General features: G+C 39.9%; 1 protein-coding gene and 1 long non-coding RNA gene across 2 annotated transcripts in view; one reads left to right on the top strand and one right to left on the bottom strand.

Annotated features, from left to right (window-relative positions):
• The window catches only part of ST8SIA4 (ST8 alpha-N-acetyl-neuraminide alpha-2,8-sialyltransferase 4), a 98,605-nt gene extending 92,582 nt beyond the window's left edge, over positions 1 to 6,023 (bottom strand). Inside the window, 3 exon segments of the mRNA XM_004769255.3 lie at positions 5,194 to 5,384; positions 5,386 to 5,472; positions 5,474 to 6,023. Coding sequence (XP_004769312.2) covers positions 5,194 to 5,384; positions 5,386 to 5,472; positions 5,474 to 5,593 — 398 coding nt within the window. The 5' untranslated portion in view covers positions 5,594 to 6,023.
• Positions 2,624 to 19,483, top strand: part of LOC106003483 — a 202,978-nt gene continuing 186,118 nt past the window's right edge. The window contains exon 1 of the long non-coding RNA XR_001176008.2: positions 2,624 to 3,456. This is a non-coding gene — a long non-coding RNA (uncharacterized LOC106003483). The remainder of the gene's footprint in view (positions 3,457 to 19,483) is intronic.

Genomic DNA, 19,483 nt, shown 5'->3' with positions numbered 1-19,483 from the left:
AGAACTCTATAAAAATCAGTATTTTAAACTATACTACTGATGAAAAGGATACATTTGCATGCCTATGCATGGTCAATAATAATCATCTTATAGAGGTTATTTAAGATACTAGGAAGCATAGGGTGCAATTTACTACTCAGTGGCCCAGAAGTCAATTTTTATATTATGTGTTTAATGATAATAACTAGATATGAATGAGAACATGAATATATACAGAAGCTAACCTTCACACTTTTGGAGATGCCTTCAAGAATATGGGTATAAACTCTCACTATTTCTAGGGCAGAGATTTTTTTTCCTACCTTTATCTTGTTAGCTGGATTGTTAATACCATCTTTTTCTAACCACAGAGTGTCACAATTATAACAATTATTTTTTACTCCAATAAACTTCTCATAGAAGTAAAAATATACATGGGCTGGCATTTTTAAATATCTGTGGAAGATTGTTTCACTGACATACAGCTAAGAGTACATTTTGCATGGCAAAATAATTGCTGGGATATACTCAGTTATATGGAGGCTTTTCAGAACCTCCAAGAGTTACAAAAAAGAGTGCTTTAAAAGTTTAAATCAGTTTTGTATTAATGAAATACTACCATATTACTCTGCTCTTTGAACCATTTTCATTGAACTGATGACAAACCAAAATTCAGTTTCATTCCTGGAAAGAACTTTGAACAAAAACAGCAACTACTAGTGCCACTTCTTGAAGTAGATGGAATTCCTATGTAAGAAGGCTAGGCTTAGTGCAATCTGAGTCTCTGGAGCAAATTTCTTTGTAAAAGTTAAGTGGGTCTCACGGGATGTTTCCATTTGTGACCTTGGTAGTATTCTGACTTAGAAAGGGTTTTCCTTCAATGCAAGGCATGAAGGATGTTGCCACCCCCTACTAGTTTTTCATTCCAGATCAAACACAATTACTAAACAGCTGCACTGAAAACATTTCTTGCGCAGGGCTATACACAGGAAGATCCAACATACACTTCTAAGCAGAAAATCACAAAGCACATCAGGGAAATAAGGAAGCATAAAGCAATATATCTTATAAAGCATTCCTGCTTATGTTGAGCTAAGAAAACCTACTTAAAATGATAGTAGTGACAGAAATTAATCATTAGTTATGTTACTAGTTTTTACAAATATTTTTCTCTTTGAAATATGAGTTGCCAGGCATTACTACAACTTATTCTATTAATTCTGGAGTATGTAACAAATATAATTACTTTTGTTTCTTGAGATTAGGTCCCAAAAGCCCTGCATTCAGCCCCACTAAAATCTCTTCATAACTTGGCTTTGGAATGAATGTGTTCCCCATGAACTAGGTTAAATTTCCTCCATATTATAAAATTATGAAAGTCATTCAAAAGAAGACTAAGCCTGAGTACCAACGGCAGGCAATTTGGTGTTTTCATTCCTTAAGTGTCAAACAACTAAAAATAAAGATGAGATGTACTACCTTAACCTCCTGCCTACAGTTTCTAGTAGAATTCCAAATGAAGCAAGCATACAAAGTGAAAATCCTGGGTTTCCTGATTTGTAAGGGTGTGCTCTACACTAGCATCAACTGGAATTAACTTTGCTGACAATGGCAGTATTCTAACTATGAATGCTTATATCTACTGTCAGTATTATAAGTTTCAGAATTAATATGGACAATTATTCAGTACGAAAAAGAACAGTTAAGTTAAAAAGGAAATCTCTAGATGATAAGAAAATTAGTCTCATTTGTGATCAAAGAGGAGCACAGTATGTGTCAAGATTTAAAGACTTGCAATTAAAACAAATAGTTGTGTGATATTAAAAGTTTATGACACACTCTCAGATACATTATCTCATTAAATGGGCACACCCACATGTTTTTATTTGTAGGACCCTTCAGTTAACACAATTATATACAAAGAGTGCACAAAGTCAGTGAACTCATGGGCCAATGGTGAGGCAAGTGTCATTTTTCCCATCATGGAAAAAAAAAAAAAATATATATATATATGTCAAGAGTAAACCACTTTATAGCCCCATGCCTTTTGAGTCAAAACTTTATTAACTAGTAATCATACCAGGCAATTAATAGGGTTGCATGAAAAGATACATTTCCAATAATTACTTGACCCATTCTCACTTCCTTAGAAAAACCATGCTTTTAGGGCACCTGGGTGACTCAGTCACTTAAGTGTCTGCCTTTGGCTCAGGTCATGATCCCAGAATTTTGGTATCCAGTCCCACATCAGGCTCTCCGCTCAGCGGGGAGTCTGCTTCTACCTTCGACTCTGTTGCTCCCTCTGTTTGTTCTCCCTCTCTCTGTTAAATAAATAAAATCTTTTAAAAGATTTTTTTTTTTAATTCTCTGCTGGTATGAGAATGTAGATGATGCGCAGGAAAGTTGTGCCTGTGTTCTCTTTTCCTCTGCGTGGAATGACTGTTCAATATGGTATATAAGAACAACGCTGCACTGACTCTCGATGAGACCTCCAGTTAAGGGCGGGGGGGGGGGGATGGGGAATAAAGAAACTGCCTATTGGAAATGGTAGCAGGAAAACTAAATATGAGGTTTTTTTTTTTTTTTTTTTTTTTTTTTTTGGCGGGGGGTCGGGGAGAGGGTTCTAAGGTACAAGGACTGAACCTACCGCCCACTCTCAAGTCACGCAGTGCCTCCCAAAGGTCAGAGGCTGCCTGTTACCTGACTTCTGAAATATTAGACCGGGACTCTGGGGCCCAATCTCCACTTACTCATCTCAGAACGAGCCCCTCTAAACGGCCTGGGGTAGACAAGAGTAGAGTCAAAGAGATCACTGGGTCGTTGGATGAGTCAACTCCTCCACCAGAAGCACTATTTGGAAGTTGAAACGAAATCACGAAGCGAACGTTTCCTCTGGAGGGAAAACGGAGAGCGCGCTCAGGGGGACTTAGCTGGGTCCGCAGTCTCCGAGCAGCGCCAAGTCCGCCGAGGGAGGGCAGAGGCGGGCGCCGGGCCGCGGCGGCCGGGGAGCTGCAGGGCGCCCGGAGCGCGGCGCCCGCGGGCGGCTCTCGGCCCTTCCCCCGCACCACCGTAATTGCGTGCGGGCTTTAATTAAGGAGGAGGAGCCCGGCTGCCGACTGAGACGTAGAAGTGATTTCTTTCTTTTTTTTTTTTTTTAAAGCGGGGACCTGACTTCTAAAGAGACTCTAACCTGTCCCCGCACTGGATCTCCCACCCTCGCGGAGGAGCGGAGACAGCGGTGCGTGCGGACCTCGCTTCCTGTTTGATTAACTCACGCGCCCGCCTCCTTCTTTCTCCGAGGAGCCGGGGAGCAACCGCAGCGCAGCCCCGAGAGGGGGCGAGCGGAACCCAGCCGGGCTAGCCCGACCGCGGCGCGCGTGGCTGCGCCGCCGGCTCCTCGGCGGCACCTCGCCGGCCCGCGGCGTCCAGGGAAGGGCCGCAGGACGAATGTTGCCCGGGAAACGCGGAGCGTCCCAGGTCGGTTCCGAGTTCCCCTGGGAGGGACCCGGGGTGCGCGCCCCCTTCCTGGCGGCGGTTTAGGGAGGCCCGGAGAGGGCTCCTGGACTGCACGGGGCGCCTCCTGTCGCTCACGGGTCCGCCCACTCCTGCTCCTCAGCGAGCCAAGGGCCCGAACCCTCGGAGTTCTGGCCAGGCTTGGCGGCTTTGTCTGGGCTCACGCTCGCGTTCCGTTCGGAGCCCACCGGCCCGGAAGGGAACAAAGAGCCGCGACCCCCCACGCCCAACCTCCGCCTCTCCCCCACGCGCCGCTTCATCACCTTCCCGGAGACCCCTTTGTCTGCCTGGGAAGCACAGGTCGGCCGTGGATGCCCACGCCCCCGCCCAAAGTGCTGCTTTGCTGACAATTGAGCTCGGCTGCGTTTTCAAGCCACCCACTCCCTGTGTAAACGACCTCCTACAGTTAGCCCCCCCCCTTTCCAGAATAGACCATTTGTAGATTTGTCGCTGCATAAGGACCATCCAGCTCATTCTTTATTAGCTTTTTCATTCCCTCCCAGTCCCTTTCGACTGTACTTCTGCTATCTTAGTTTTCTATAAAACAGCAAATCCTTTAAGTATAAGCCACCGTCTTGCTCACTGAAATACTCATTACTTAGGGAGCAGCAGGAATATTAAATGGAGTGCATGAAGTTTGTGTGTGTATGTGTGCACGCGTGCACGTTTTAGCAGTCCTTACATGCACATGCACACGCGCGCGCGCACACACACACACACACACACACACACACTGGCAAGGGCTCTATCTTCATTTTGATAAATGTCAGGGAACATAAAAACCAGGCTGGCATCTGCCAGCGTGGAGTTTCCGATAGCGGACGCCTCCGGATAAGGGAGGATTTCCGAAACAGGACTTTGAACAGAGTTGACAACCAGGTTCACATCCTCAGAAAACGCTTCCAAGCTATGTAAGCAACACAAAGTTGCAGCCACCTCCTGGGTAAACTTCAAAGCAACAGAGGCCAGGGGAAGGGAGGAAGGAAGTGCGATTATTTAGAGAACTTACTGGGTGGGGGAAGCTTCTGAACTCATTTAGACAAACTGTAGAAATAGCCGAAATATAGTCTGTGTGAAGCTACAGTACCCGGTTTCTAAAACTGTAACCATGACGCCCATGCGTTTTACCCACAGAAGAGCAAATAGGGAAGAATCCTTGCTTGTATTGGAGTTTCTAATTCAAATGATACACAGATCTACCCAACGCCAAAGAAGAGGAAAGAAACAGAGGAGACACATTTCTGCTTTCTGGGCTTTAACTTCAGCCTTTCAGGAAACCGGCTCTCTCTACTCTCTCCTTAGAGTGATAGGGCAGAGAAAGAAGGAAGGACAACCACATGGGCAATGAAGACATCTCTCCTGAGTTCTGCCCAGGGCTTAAAAGGACAAGGGCACACGTTCTTTGTTGACACTTCTGCAGTGACTTCTCCTTGGGCGTGCGAAGCCCAGCGCCAGCAAAACTGTCACTACCCCCACACCGGGCAAGTTGAACTCACACTGGGAACATGCCCTGGAGAAGCACACACACCTCGACCAACAGCCTTTGTTATTTAATTCATGAGACTAAACACACAAAAGCGCATCTCAACACACATACTATCCCAACCCTCACTCTACCGACTCTATTCCCATTTCATTTATGGCTTGACTTTTTTGTTTTGTTTTGTTTTGTTATATCCTGAAATGAAGCTTTGCATTTACCCGATGAGTTGCGTCTCCTGGTGCTCCTCAGTTCTTGCTATTTCTTTTGTCTTATAAAAGATCAGGAGCAGACTTATCGTGCAGATCGTCCACCTCTTCCTAATGGAGCGCATCTTGGGTGCCCGGGAAAGTCCTGGTTGCCCCAGCTCCCTCACCTTCTCTTCATAGAAAGGCTCCGTTTTGGGGAGATACAGTCGCGGGGGAAAATCTGTAAAATTCGAGGAGAACGTGGAGCCGGGATCTCAGGAATAGGTCGCAAGGGTCCTCTGCGTCCGAGCTCCCGCTGGTCCTTGAGCGCTGCCCAGCGCTCTCCCTCCGGGTTCCCGCCAGCCCTGCCCCGGTCGCTCCGCGCCGCCTCCCTGGGGCTCAGGTTTCTTCTCAGATGAGACACCTTGTACATTGGAGGTGGCGGCCGCTTCTGCAGCTGGGTTCGGGGGCGTCACTGGCCCTTCCCTTTTCCTAGCAGGGAAATGATGAGCAAAACCAGCCAATCACCAGACTGAGGGGGCGGAGGCTGCGGTTGCCTCGCGTTGCTGTCGGCTGCTTGGAGAGTAACGTCGCCGGCGCTGACTGCACAGTGCCGGGAGAGGAAGCTTACAAGCTCGCAGTCTTGTACACACACACACACACACACACACACACACGAGTGTGTACTCGCGCGCAGGCACGCACCAGCACTCGCACACCCCGGAGAGAACGCAGCGCGCCAGAAGGAATTGAGGTCGCCTTCCCGGGAAACCAAAGCATCAGTTCTCCGGACGAGTGCGGAGATGGTCTGTCCTTAGCGTGGCGAGGACACCTCAGCTGGGGACAGATTAGAGACGCAGCTTGCTGGAGAGATGCTTCGTTTTCGTTTTCGTTTCGTATCCAGTGGAGGTGGGGAGTGTGTGCAGAAGGGGTAGCTTCTTCCTGGCGCCTTTGCTGAACGTACACACTCGGACATACACACGTGAACGCGCATACACACGCCCTCCCAAGTAGAGTGAATCGGGGTAGGGAGAGGGAAGGAGGAGGAGGACGTTTTGTATTCAGTGCACAGCTCAATCTGGAAAGTACAAATGCACACATGAACCAATTAGCCGATCGCCCACTCGGGGCGGGTGGTGGATGACCACCCCGATTCAGGACCTAGTAGGAAACAAGTGATGACAGAGGTGTCAGGCGCTTTGTGGATATTTGTGTGACTCTTTTTCATTGCCATTTGGAAACTCCTCACGCAGGAGTCAAGGAAACTCCAATGCTCCTTAAACTTCACTGCGGAGAAACAGAATTCTGAGAAAAAGCAGCCACCAAGGACATCCTTTTGAAATACAAGTACATCCAGACACGGGAGAAAGAAAGGGGGGAAAAAAGAGGTAGGAAGATAAGAAAGGAAAGAAGGAAGGGCAAGTTCTTCCTCAAAAGTCTCAGTGATGTGCATTTAACTTCGGGTTTTCACCTCCTAGTGATTTTCTTACTCCTATTGTATTGTGTGGCAGGAGTACTTTCAAGTCCTGGTTAACCCTGAGCTGAGTACTTCTTTACTGTTCTGTGGTCTTGCCCTCACTGAGAGGGAAGCTTGCTGCTCTGGTTGTACCTATGCCTTGGTTTGGCTGGTGGTAATCGGTAGGGAGGCACCCCTGGTGTGAAAGCTTGTCTGGAAGCCAGGAATTTCCCCCATCTACCAAGTTCCTCCCCTTCTCGCCTCTCTACCCCTTTCCCATATTTCCAGCAGCTTCTCTCAATTGAATTACTTGTTCCTTCAGGTTGTGCAGAGGCTCCAGCTGCCATCAACTCTTGGGCCCTGGGGGTTTATACTTCCCCAAGTTGGGAAATGATGAGGCCCACCACCACTCCTTGGGCAAGAAGGGGAGTTCTGATTTATGAGCCCCTTAAGGGCTTAAGATAGCAGCCGGAACAGCCAGCACCTTTGCTTAAAATCCTGAGGTCCCTGTTAATGTTTGACTTTCCTTGCCTAGGGTTTAAGAAGTTAAGAACCTCTCAGTTCTCAAGCTTCATCTGAGCAGCCTAGTGAATTGGGGGGTTGGGTCTAAAATGCTCAAAGGAGCAAGTAATTATGAGCCTTTATTGACACTACAAGTGGCCCTCCGGGAGCCTTTGGAGTTTATTGATGTCTGGGCAAATCCTGCTAGCATCTCTATCATACTGACTTCTCAACTAGCAGAAACTGCAAGAATAAAACAGCTTCTTATTTAAGTGAAAAGGGAATTGGGGCAGCAAAAGGGTGGGCAATGCATGGTTAGGATTCTTTAGGTTAATTAATTAAATTCTTTAGGTTAACATTTGATTTTTAAACAGTAAACAAGATACTTTGGATTCTAAAAAAAAATACTTGCTGGTGGGGATGGAGTAATATGCATCACTTAATTAAATTCATACAACATATTTTGAGCAGTTAATATGGTCTAGGCAATATGTGAGGGCTTAAGAACACAGAGATGAATAAAATACAGCATCTAACTAGGGAGGAAGCTCACTCACTGTGGGATGGTGGTGGGGAAGACAGATTGTATAAGTATTAATTTGCAATGTGGCACCATGAACTAACACTGGCATTTTAAGTATGTGTCTCCTGTCTGGGTACACTACAGGGTAGAAGCAGATGGAATGTTTAAGTTGTTGGGAACAAGGAAAGTGATCTTTCTGGGAGAAGGCACACATCAACTGGGGTATGCAAACCTAAGAAATAAACCAGGCAAAGGAATCAGAGGAAAGATTATGTGCACTCCAGAGAGGAAGAGAATGCTGATGCTTTGGGAAACTTTGAAGTAGTTCAGTACTGTTAGGACACAAAGTGGGAAAAGAGAAGAGTAGGACATAAGTTTTTAGTGGGATCATAATATTCTATAGCTTTGTAATGTCAAATTGTCTTCTCTAATGGGGAAGCTGCAACAAGAAAATCTTCAAGAGGAAAGTGGGTTTAATTCATGTTTTTACTTCATGTGTTTAATTCATGTATTTACTTTAATTCATGTAGTAACTTCAAGTTAAATTAGGGGGAACTGTTCCTCTGGCCCAAGCAGACCAAAACAAACCCACCAATAGCAAAACCAAAGCACGCCAGAACTAGTTAACTAACACAACCTAGGGGCACTTGGGTGGCTCAGTTGTTAAGCGTCTGCCTTCAGCTCAGGTCATGATCCCAGGGTCCTGAGATCCAGCCCCACATAGAGCTCCCTGCTAGATGGAAAGTGTGCTCCTCCCTCTCCCACTCCCCCTGCTTGTGTTAGTTAACTAGTTCTAGTTAACTAGTTAGTTAAATTTAAACACTGATAAAAGAGAAGAAAAATGAACTCTCCAGCTGTAGAATGCTGCTATTTCTGTATTCATTAAGCATAACACCTTCTATATTGAGGTGAACACTTCTGAATGACTGATAATGGTTTAGTGAGACTCAAGAGATTCCCCTTTCCCATAGTTCAGCAATTTTGAGTTTAGAGAGTAATATAGTGTCATTTGTTTAATATGATTAGATTCATGAAATATGCATCCATAACAATTTGCCAGGTTAAAAAAGAAAAAACAAAAACAGAAACATATAGGCCAACACTTAGACCAAACAAAGGACAGTCTGATTCTTCTCAATATGCAACTAGGTTTAAGAACCATAAACCTAGGGGCACCTGGGTGGCTCAGTTGTTAAGCGTCTGCCTTCAGCTCAGGTCATGATCCCAGGGTCCTGAGATCCAGCCCCACATAGAGCTCCCTGCTAGATGGAAAGTGTGCTCCTCCCTCTCCCACTCCCCCTGCTTGTGTTCCCCCTCCCTCTGTGTCTCTCTCTTCAAATAAATAAATAAAAATCTTAAAAAAATAAACCTAAATATTGAGTAAGAAGTCTTATTAATGTAAGAGTCTTTTGGACTGAACTCCTTCCATTAAAATGCCCCCTTTTGTCGATCCTAAGAAATTAAAGTTATTTCTAAATTTCCATTCTATCTTTGGGCTAGAAGTTCTTCAATAGAGAGAACCCATTTTTCTTTATTCAGCACAATTATGCAATTACACAGCACCTGATGAATAAATAATGCAAGTAATAGCAGCTGGTTTTAAAATGTTACTGTATCCTTTAACTTCATGTAAATCATGTTTTGATTGCTGGCTGTGCTGTCTACTTTAGCTGGAAAGAAATGGGTAGACACTTGCAGTGTCATAGTTATAATGGCCCATGACATTTTTTTAATCAGTCATTTTTTCAAATAGTTTAGGTTTATAACAATATTGAGCAAGAAGTATAAAGACTTTCCTTATACCCTCTCCTCCAAACATGCACAGCCTCCCCCACTATCAACATCCCACACTAGAGTTGTATATTTGTTAAAATCAATGAAACTACATTGACATATCATTGTCATCTACAGTTCATAGTCCACATTAGGCTTCAAGCTTGGTATTGTATATTCTATGAGCTTTGACAGATGTATAATGACCTATGTCCACCATTATGGTGTCATACGGTTTCCCTGCCCTAAAAATCCTCTGTGTCCTGGCTATTCATGACTGCCTCCCCCAATGCCCCCAGCGCCAGGCAATCACTGATCTTTATTGTCTCCATAGCTTTGCCTTTTCCAGAAGTCATAGAGTTGGAATTACACAGGATGTAGCTCTTTCATATTGGCTTCTTTTACTTAGCAATATGCTTTAAAGTTTCCTCTATATTTTTTCACAGCTTAAAAGCTTTTTTTTTTTTTTTTTAACATCAAGTAAAATTCCATTGTCTGGTTATATCACACTTTGAGTACCTGCTGAAGGACATCTTGGTTGCTTCCAAGTTTGAGCAGTTATGTGTAGCTCTGCTATAAACATCCATGCACAGTTTGTGTATATACCAAGGAGCATAGTTGCTGGTAAGCTAGATGGTAAGACAGTTGTTAGCTCTATAAGGAACTTGTTTTTATGGCTAAATTGTCTTCCAAGTGGCTGTACTGTTTCCCAAATTACCAGCAATGAACGAGAATTTGTATTGCTCCACATCTTCATCAGCATTTGGTGTTTTAAGTGTTTTGGATTTGGGGCATTCTAATAGGTGTGTAGTGGTATCTCATTGTAGTTTTAATTTGTGTTTTCCTGATGACATGGGATGTGGGACATCTTTTCATATGCTTATTTGCCATCTGTATATCTTCTTTGGCGAGATGTCTGTTCAGATCTTTTGTCCTTTTAAAAATTGGATTGTTGTTACTGCTGAATTTAAGAGTTCTTTGTGTATTTTAGACAATTTATCACCTATTTCTTTTTGCAAATATTTTCTTCTACTTCATGGCTTGTCTTCTCATTGACAGTGTCTTTCATAAAGCAGAAATTTTAAATTTTTATTAAGTTCATTTAAGTTTTATTGGTTTATCAATTAATATTTGACTAAGTTTATTTAAGTTTGATTGGTTTATCATTTAGTTCCTACATTGATCATTCTTTTAATGTATCTACAACGTCATTGTCAAATTCAAGGTCATCTAGATTTTTTTCATGTGTTATCTTTTGGGACTTTTAAAGTTTCTCATTTTATAGTTGTATCATTATCTTTTGAGTTAATTTTTGTGAGGAGTGTAGGATATAGCTCCAATTTCTTTTCTTTCCCTCTTTCTTTCGTTTGTTTTTTTTTGGCATGTGAATGTCTATCTGTTTCAGCACGATTTGCTGAAAGGCTATCTTTTCTGCATCGTTGTTTCCTTTGCTTCTTTGTCAAAGATCAGTTGAATATACTTGTGCCTATTTCTGAGCACTTATCTATTCCATTGATTTATTTTTCTGTTCTTTCACCAATATCACATTTTCTTGATTATTGTACCTTTATAGTAAGTCTTGAAGGCTCATAATGTCAATCCTCTGTTGGTGTCCTGCAATTGTGTTGACTATTGAGAGTCTTTTGTTTCCCAATATAAATTTTAGAATCATTTTGGCAATATCCTCAAAATAACTTGCTCGGATTTTGATTGGAATTGCGTTACATCTAGAGAGCAAGTTAGAAAGAATTGGCATGTTGACAGTATTGAGTCTTCTATACGTGAACATGGATTAACTCTTATTTAGTTCTCATTTGGTTCATTTCTTTTGATTCAGAATTTGGCATATTTCTGCACATATCTAGTTGTATTTATACCTATTTCATTTTTCCGATGCAAATATAAATGTGGTTTTTTTTTTTCATTTCAAGTTCCAATTGTTCCTTGCTAGTAGTGCCTATGACATTTTAATAATGGGAATGTTGGCTCATTAATCAATAATCTCCAGAGAAACAGAACCAAGTCTGTCTCCCCAGAAAGAAAGAGATTATTTTAGGGAATTGATCATGTGATTGTAGGCGTTGATAATTCCCAGAACTGTGGAGGAGGCTGGTAGGCTTGAGACCTGAGAAGAGGGAAGAATTGATGCTGTAGCTTAAGTCTGAGAACATCTGGAGGCAGTCATCCCTCTTGCTTGGGGAAATTCAGTCTGTTTTTTTCTTAAGGCCTTCAGTTTATTGAATGGGGATCACCCATACTATGGGGGATAATCTGCTTTACTCACACTAATTTAAATATTACTAAAACAGCAACAACAAAAATACCTTCATGGTAACATCAAGTTCTAAAATGGTCTTTGACCAAATATGTGGGTACCATAGCCTAATCGAGTTGCTGTATAAAATCATCACAGAGGGGCTGGTTGAAGTTCTTGTTAATGACCTTAAAATATAGTGACAATTATCCATGCAAAGCCTTTTACCTATGAATCAATGATCAAGAAAAGCAAGGAGCATATTAATGAGAAAATTCAGCTTTTCACCACTAGACAGCTCAATCTCTTTTATTTTTTTCTGGACAAAATATCTAGTTTAAAAAATTATTCTAAATTAATTTATTTTACCTATGTAAATAGCCATAAAATTTTCACAAATTTTTTTCTGTATATATATTCCTCCTCTTTCTGTTACTTATGTTTTGTTTTCATCCTTAATAACCAAATATAATAAGTTTACAACAGAAGGATGACCTTGACTTTAAGTGCAAGCTAAAATGATGAATCTAGTGAAATTTCTGGAACAGGATAAATCCCATCATTACTATTCTCAGTTCTTCCCCTTATGTAACCCATGGTACTTACATTATCCTTTGCATTTAATACTTGATCTCTATTTAATCATGAATATCCATAGAAGAGACAATCCTTAACTACTGTTAATCAAATATTCTTTAATTTGTAATATTCATTTGAAATATTCTGTGAGACATCTTTTAACTACTGCTAATCAAATATACCGCAATTGGGAATGGGCACTTCATGTGCTCATTTTAGTCCACATTTTAGTTGTTCATAGATTCTTTTTTTTTTTTTTTTAAGATTTTTATTTATTTATTTAACAGACAGAGATCACAAGTAGGCAGAGAAGCAGGCAGAGAGAGAGGAGGAAGCAGGCTCCCAGCTGAGCAGAGAGCCCGATGCGGGGCTCAATCCCAGGACCCTGGGATCATGACCTGAGCCGAAGGCAGAGGCTTTAACCCACTGAGCCACCCAGGTGCCCTGTTCATAGATTCTTAACTCTTTAGTTCTATAATCCTAGATCTTGCTGTTTTATTTTGTATTGCACAGATCCCTGAAATGTTAAAATAAAGAGATAGACTATCCTATACATGTTTTGGGAAATCTTCATTGATCTACATTATTATCTAGAAATATTTTTTCTGTGTTCTCTTTTTGCTGTGTTTACTGTGTTCATTGGTGATGGGAAGAACAGAATGGAAGGAAGAGAGTAACTTGGGCTAAAAACTACCCAAACAGCTTTCCTACTGAATACCGATCACTTACTTGTTAGTTTTCTATGTTGCTATCTAGAGAGTTTATTATTTGGGCTTGTAATTTCTTTAATCTTTGTGAACTTTCTAAATGTCTCCCTTATATCTGAATTAGATGCAGTTTCTTCCTCCTCTCTTACTATATTTCTTTTCTTCTCTTCTCTTGCCCACTGCAATTGCCCACTTAATTTCCTCTTTAATGTAACCCACCTTCCTTTTATATTACTTTCAATTCATCATAATGAAAGAAAAAGAGAATGTTCAAATTGTTAAAAAAACTATTTTTATAGGTCTATCTTTTTCTAGATATGTATATGTGTGTGTGAATATATGTATATATACATATACACATCTCTGTAATTGCTTTTATAGTTATAATAGTATAGAAGGAGTATCTGGAAAATATCATTTCAATGTACATAATTATAATAAGAACAGTCCTATGTAAATCAAATATTGTGATGCAGACATTTTAAATGATTCATTAGTGTTTATTATTTCAAGATTCTAAAGAAAAATACTTTTGAGCTCATTATTAACTTTAACTGGTAAACATTATTAACAGGTAAAGCCCATAGAAGACTTTTGTTCATAAAGTAAATCTCATAAAGTAAATTCAATACACACAAACACATACACATACAATGAATTGGCAATATTTTAAATTTGTTTTCAAAAATGTTGTAAGAGTTGTTAATACCAGACTCACCTGCTCTAGTGGTAACAATTCAGTGGGATTAAATAGCTGTTTCATCTCTCCCTCTAATTTTTGTTCATTCCAGAATTTATTAACTTATTTTATCTACTCGGTCTCCACATGTATTTGAGCTTGTAATACTTCAAGTAAATAATTCTATTAAAGGATATGCATTTCATGATTTACCTGTTTAATGGACTGAAATTTTGATAATCTTGGCTTTTATAAAGTAAATAGTTGAACAAATAATTAAATAAATCCCTTATGAACTAAAATTTTGATTGCTGAGTCTAGCAATGCCTGCTGACTCTGCCAGCAGGAGAAAGTTGCTCTGGGAGAATGAATCAATAGATACTTATCGGAGGGAGCCTGTGGGAATAAAGGAATAATAATGAGTCTAATTCACATCTGACCTGTACTTCATAATATAAATAATTAATCTGTCTTCTGCATTACCGCAATCCTACTTCCAACATTTCACTGGAAAACTTTATGTAAATACTTATGGGATAACATAGGTATTAAAGCTAAACACATTTTCTCAAATACGTAGTTTATGAAAATTATGATAACTTATATTGGTTATAATTATGTTCCTATCATTAGAAAAACCAAGAAATAAATTTTAAAATTCTACTGGGAAGATCCAGATGTCTAGGAATTTTACACCTCTTGTATGACCTGAATGTAAAACTATTTACCTTTGACCACATATGTTACATGGAGATATGAAGAAGAAAGTAGATTATATCTATTGGATTTATTCACTAATGATTTAGTGAAACCATATGATAATTGACTCTCTCTGATTGACTTATTTCACTCAGCATAATCTCCTCCAGTCCTGTCCATGTTGATACAAACGTTGGGTATTCATCCTTTCTGATGGAGGCATAATACTCCATAGTGTATATGGACCACATCTTCCTTATCCATTCATCTGTTGAAGGGCATCTTGGTTCCTTCCACAGTTTGGTGACTGTGGCCATTGCTGCTATGAATGTTGGGGTATAGATGGCCCTTCTTTTCACTACATCAATATCTTTGGGGTAAATACCCAGTGGTGCAATGGCAGGGTCATAGGGAAGCTCTATTTTTAATTTCTTAAGGAATCTCCACACTGTTTTCCAAAGTGTCTGCATCAACTTGCATTCCCACCAACAGTGTAAAAGGGTTCCCCTTTCTCCACATCATCTCCAACACAGGTTGTTTACTGTCTTGTTGATTTTGGCCATTCCAACCAGTGTAAGGTGGTATCTCAATGTGGTTTTGATTTGAATCTCCCTGATGGCTAGTGATGATGAGCAGTTTTTCATGTGTCTGTTAGCCATTTGTATGTCTTCATTAGAGAAGTTTCTGTTCATGTCTTCTGCCCATTTCTTGACATGATTATCTGTTTTGTGTGTTTTGAGTTTGAGGAGTTCTTTATAGATCCTGTATATCAGCCCTTTGTCTGTATTGTAATTTGCGAATATCTTCTCCCATTTCGTGTGTTGCCTCTTTGTTTTGTTGACTGTCTCCTTTGCCATACAGAAGCTTTTGATCTTGATGAAGTCCCCAAAATTCATTTTCACTTTTGTTTCCTTTGCCTTTGGAGACATATCTTGAAAGAAGTTGCTGTGGCTGATATTGAAGAGGTTACTGCTTATTTTCTCCTCTAGGATTCTGAGGGATGCCTGCCTCACATTGAAGTCTTTTATCCATTTCGAGTTTATGTTTGTGTATGGTGTAAGAGAATGGTCGAGTTTCATTCTTCTACAGATAGCTGTCCAATTTTCCCAGCACCACTTATTGAAGAAACTATCTTTTTTACACTGTATATTTTCCTGCTTTGTTGAAGTTTATTTGACCATAGAGTTGAAGGTCTCTATATCTGGGCTCTCTACTCTGTTCCACTGGTCTGTGTGTCTGTTTTTGTGCCAGTACCATGCTGTCTTGGTGATCACAGCTTTGTAGTAAAGCTTGAAATCAGGCAACGTGATGCCCTCAGTTTTGTTTTTCTTTAGCATTTTAGGGTCTCTTAGCATTTTCTTTAACATTTCCTTAGCAATTTGGGGTCTCTTCTGATTCCATACAAACTTTAGGATTGTTTGCTACAGCTCTTTGAAATATGCCAGTGGAATTTTGATTGGAATGGCATTGAAAGTATAGATTGCTCTAGGCAGTATAGATATTTTAACAGTGTTTATTCTTCCAATCCATGAGCATGGAATGGTCTCCATCTTTTTATGTCTTCTTCAGTTCCTTTCATGAGTGTTCTGTAGTTCCTCAAGGACAGATCCTTTACCTCTTTGGTTAGGTTTATTCCTAGGTATCTTATGGTTCTTGGTTCTATAGTAAATGGAATCCATTCTCTAATTTCCCTTTCTATATTTTCATTGTTAGTATATAAGAAAGCAACTGATATTTATGCATTGATTTTGTATCCTGCCACATTGCTGAATTGCTGTATGAGTTCTAGTAGTTTGGGATGGAGTTCTTTGGGTTTTCCATATAAAGTATCACGTCATCTGCAAAGAGAGAGTTTCACTTCTTCATTGCCAATTTGAATACATTTTGTTTCTCTTTATTGTCTGATTGCTGTTGGCTAGGACTTCTAATACTATGTTGAATAAGCGTGTTGAGAGTGGGCATCCTTGTCGTGTTCCTGATCTCAAAGGGAAGGCTGTGAGCTTTTTCCCATTGAGGATGATATTTGCTGTGGGTTTTTCATAGATAAATGTTATGAAGTTGAGGAATGTTCCCTCTGTCCCTATACTTTGAATCATTTTAAACAGGAATGGATGCTATATCTTGTCAAATGCTTTTTCTGCATCAATTGAGAGGACCATGTGGTTCTTCTCTCTTCTCTTATTGATTTGTTCTATCACATTGATTGATTTGCGAATGTTGAACCACCCTTGGATCCAATGGATAAATCCCACTTGGTCATGGTGGCTTTTTAATGTACTGTTGGATCCTATTAGCTAGGATCTAGTTGAGAATCTCGGCATCCATATTCATCAGGGATATTGGTCTGAAATTCTCCTTTCTGATGGGGTCTTTGCCTGGTTTGGTGACCAGGGTAATACTGGCTTCATAAAATTAGTCTGGAAGTTTTCCTTCTGCTTCAAATAGCTTCAGAAGAATAGGTATTATTTCTTCTTTGAAAGTTTGGTAGAATTCCCTAGGGAATCCATCAGGTCCTGAGCTCTTGTTTTCTGGGAGGTTTTTGGTCACTGCTTCAGTCTCATTACTAGATATTGTTCTATTCAGGTTGTCAGTTTCTTCCTGATTCAGTTTTGGAAGTTTATAGTTTTCCAGGAATGTATCCATTTAATCTAGGCTTCTTAACTTATTGGCATATAACTGTTGATAATAATTTCTGATGATTGTTTCTATTTCTTTGGTGTTAGTTGTGATCGCTCCCTTTTCATTCATAATTTTGTTAATTTGGGTCTTCTCTCTTTTCTTTTGGCTTAGCTTGGCCATTTGATCTCTGCTGTAATCTTGATTATTTCCCTTCTTGTGTGTGGGGTTGGCTTAATTTGTTGTCGATTCTCCAGTTCTTTAAGGTATAAAGAAAGCTGGTGTATTCTGGATTTTTCAATTTTTTTGAGGGAGGTCCCCCTTAGGACCACTTTTGCTGTATCCCATAGGTTTTGGACTGATAGTGTCTTCATTCTCATAACATTTCTTTTTTTAATAACATTTCTGATGTATAGAATTCTTTCAGAGACTATCACAGAATGCATGAAGATTTTGAATGTGTGTCCTTGGTATGATAGATACCTTCCATATGTCTGTTGAGGTGAGCAGAGATGTTTGGGCAGTTTTTTATAAAATATAATATAATATAATATAATATAATATAATATAATATAATATATATAATTCTTATCCATGGATGTTGAGATCCCTCTGAAGATGCAGTTACCCACAGGAAGCATTAAAACTAGCCTTATATCATTGGTTCTCTGTTGACCAATTGTAGAACAAATGCAAAAACATTCTTTAAACAATGAGTTGATTCAACTACCTACTTCATATCATGGTATAGCTATTCACAACCTCTAGTCAAGGAGACTTTGGAAACCTTGTATTTTTATTATCTTCTTACTTTATAGATTAAAACAAAATAAGTTAATATGTTTTCAAGTCATTTGCATAAAGTATTGATTTGTAGAGGAGGAAAACTTTTCTTTCCTTCTAGATTCTTTTCTTGATCTAATAATTAAAGACATAAGACAGATTAACAGGAGAAAAAGCAATTTAATTTTATACATATAGAGGAGCTCATAAAAATATGAGACTCAAAGAAATGACCAAAGCAAATAGCTTTTATACTTTTAGATAAAGAAAAAATAAATTTGTGATAAATTGACAAGACAAAGAATTTTGAGCTTCTCATAGTAAATTAGTGAGGAAATAACAAGATTTGTTTATATAGCCTGCTAGGCCTTGACATCACTAACTCTAATGGTAAGATTGCCTTCTAACTCCTAATATAGGCAGGGTGCATTTCACAGGGGAGATTCACTTCTTGCTTTCAGGGGAACAAAAAAGGTTAAAGTGTCCTCCTCCTCTTCCTCCATCACCTCCTCCTTTTTTAAAGATTTTATTTATTTATTTGAAAGAGATCACAAGAGAGGCAGAGAGGCAGGTGGGCTGGGGGGGGGGCGGGGTGAAGCAGGCTCCCTGCTGAGCAGAGAGCCTGATGCAGGCTCCATCCCAGGACCCTGAGACCATGACCTGAGCTGAAGGCAGAAGCTCAATGCACTGAGCGCCCCCAGGTGCTCCTAGAGTGTCCTTCTTGTACCTGATATTTCTTGAGTAACTGTAATTTAAAATAACCAATATGCCAAAATATGTTTTGGGGTGGCATATTTTGCTCCCTTGCATATTAATTTACCCATTAGTTAAAAAACATTCCTTGAGTACTTACTGTTTGCCGGATATTATACTTGGCACTGAAGATACAGCAGAGTACAGAACAGACAAATGTCTTCTTGAGGAGTTTAATTTCTACATGTAGAAAGATATGATAAAAGGGAAGAAAAGGAAAAAATGGGGGTAATTACATATTGTGATTAGTGCTGTGAAGGAGTAACAAGGCAATGTAATAGGATAATAAAGGGTCTGTTCTTTGAATAAGATGGTCAGAGAAGGGCTCTCTGAGGAAGTGACATTTGAAATGAGATTTGCAGAGTAAGAGAGAGCTATGAACTGGGTAAGAGCATTATAGGCTGAGAGAAAAGCAAATACAAAGGCCAAGAAGTAGAGAATGGCTAGGCAGAAATGTCAGAAAATAAAGAATACAATGGAAGCCATTATATCGTGGATAATAAATTAAACAAAATAGAAGATACTTATAAGAAGATATTTGCTGAAAGCAAATTTCTGAATTATTTATACCAAAGCTTGGAAAAGTGAAATTATGTAGGACATGTAGCATTACTTTTAGGTAGTACTACTTGTCTATTTAATGCTTGAGCTCATGAATTTAAACAGAGCCTTGTCAGTGTGGTTATATGACTATTTCTAGCTGAGTTGAGTTATCCAGGCTTTAGACAACATAATCTATACATTTAAGTTCAATGAGAGTTGAAGTTTTGTCAGAGAAGTGTGGCAGAGGGAGAGAAAATAAGAGTTGTACGTACTTTATTAATGAAAATAGTGATGAACTAAGATGATACTCTAAGATGGAAGAAAGGAAAGTGAAAACATAAGGGGACAGATGCATTAAGATAAAGTCTACAACCCAGTGGGATGAAATTTCAATGTAATGAAGTAGATTTAAGGGGCCACCAGAGACAGTAAGCTAAAGAGGTGATAGACGGTACTC

Source organism: Mustela putorius, unplaced genomic scaffold (assembly GCF_011764305.1).
Source record: "Mustela putorius furo isolate JIRA1106 unplaced genomic scaffold, ASM1176430v1.1 tig00537350_pilon_pilon_pilon, whole genome shotgun sequence".
Taxonomy (NCBI): Eukaryota; Metazoa; Chordata; class Mammalia; order Carnivora; family Mustelidae; genus Mustela; species Mustela putorius.
The sequence above is the reverse complement of the archived record's forward strand: the minus strand, read 5'-3'. Positions and strand labels throughout refer to the sequence as shown.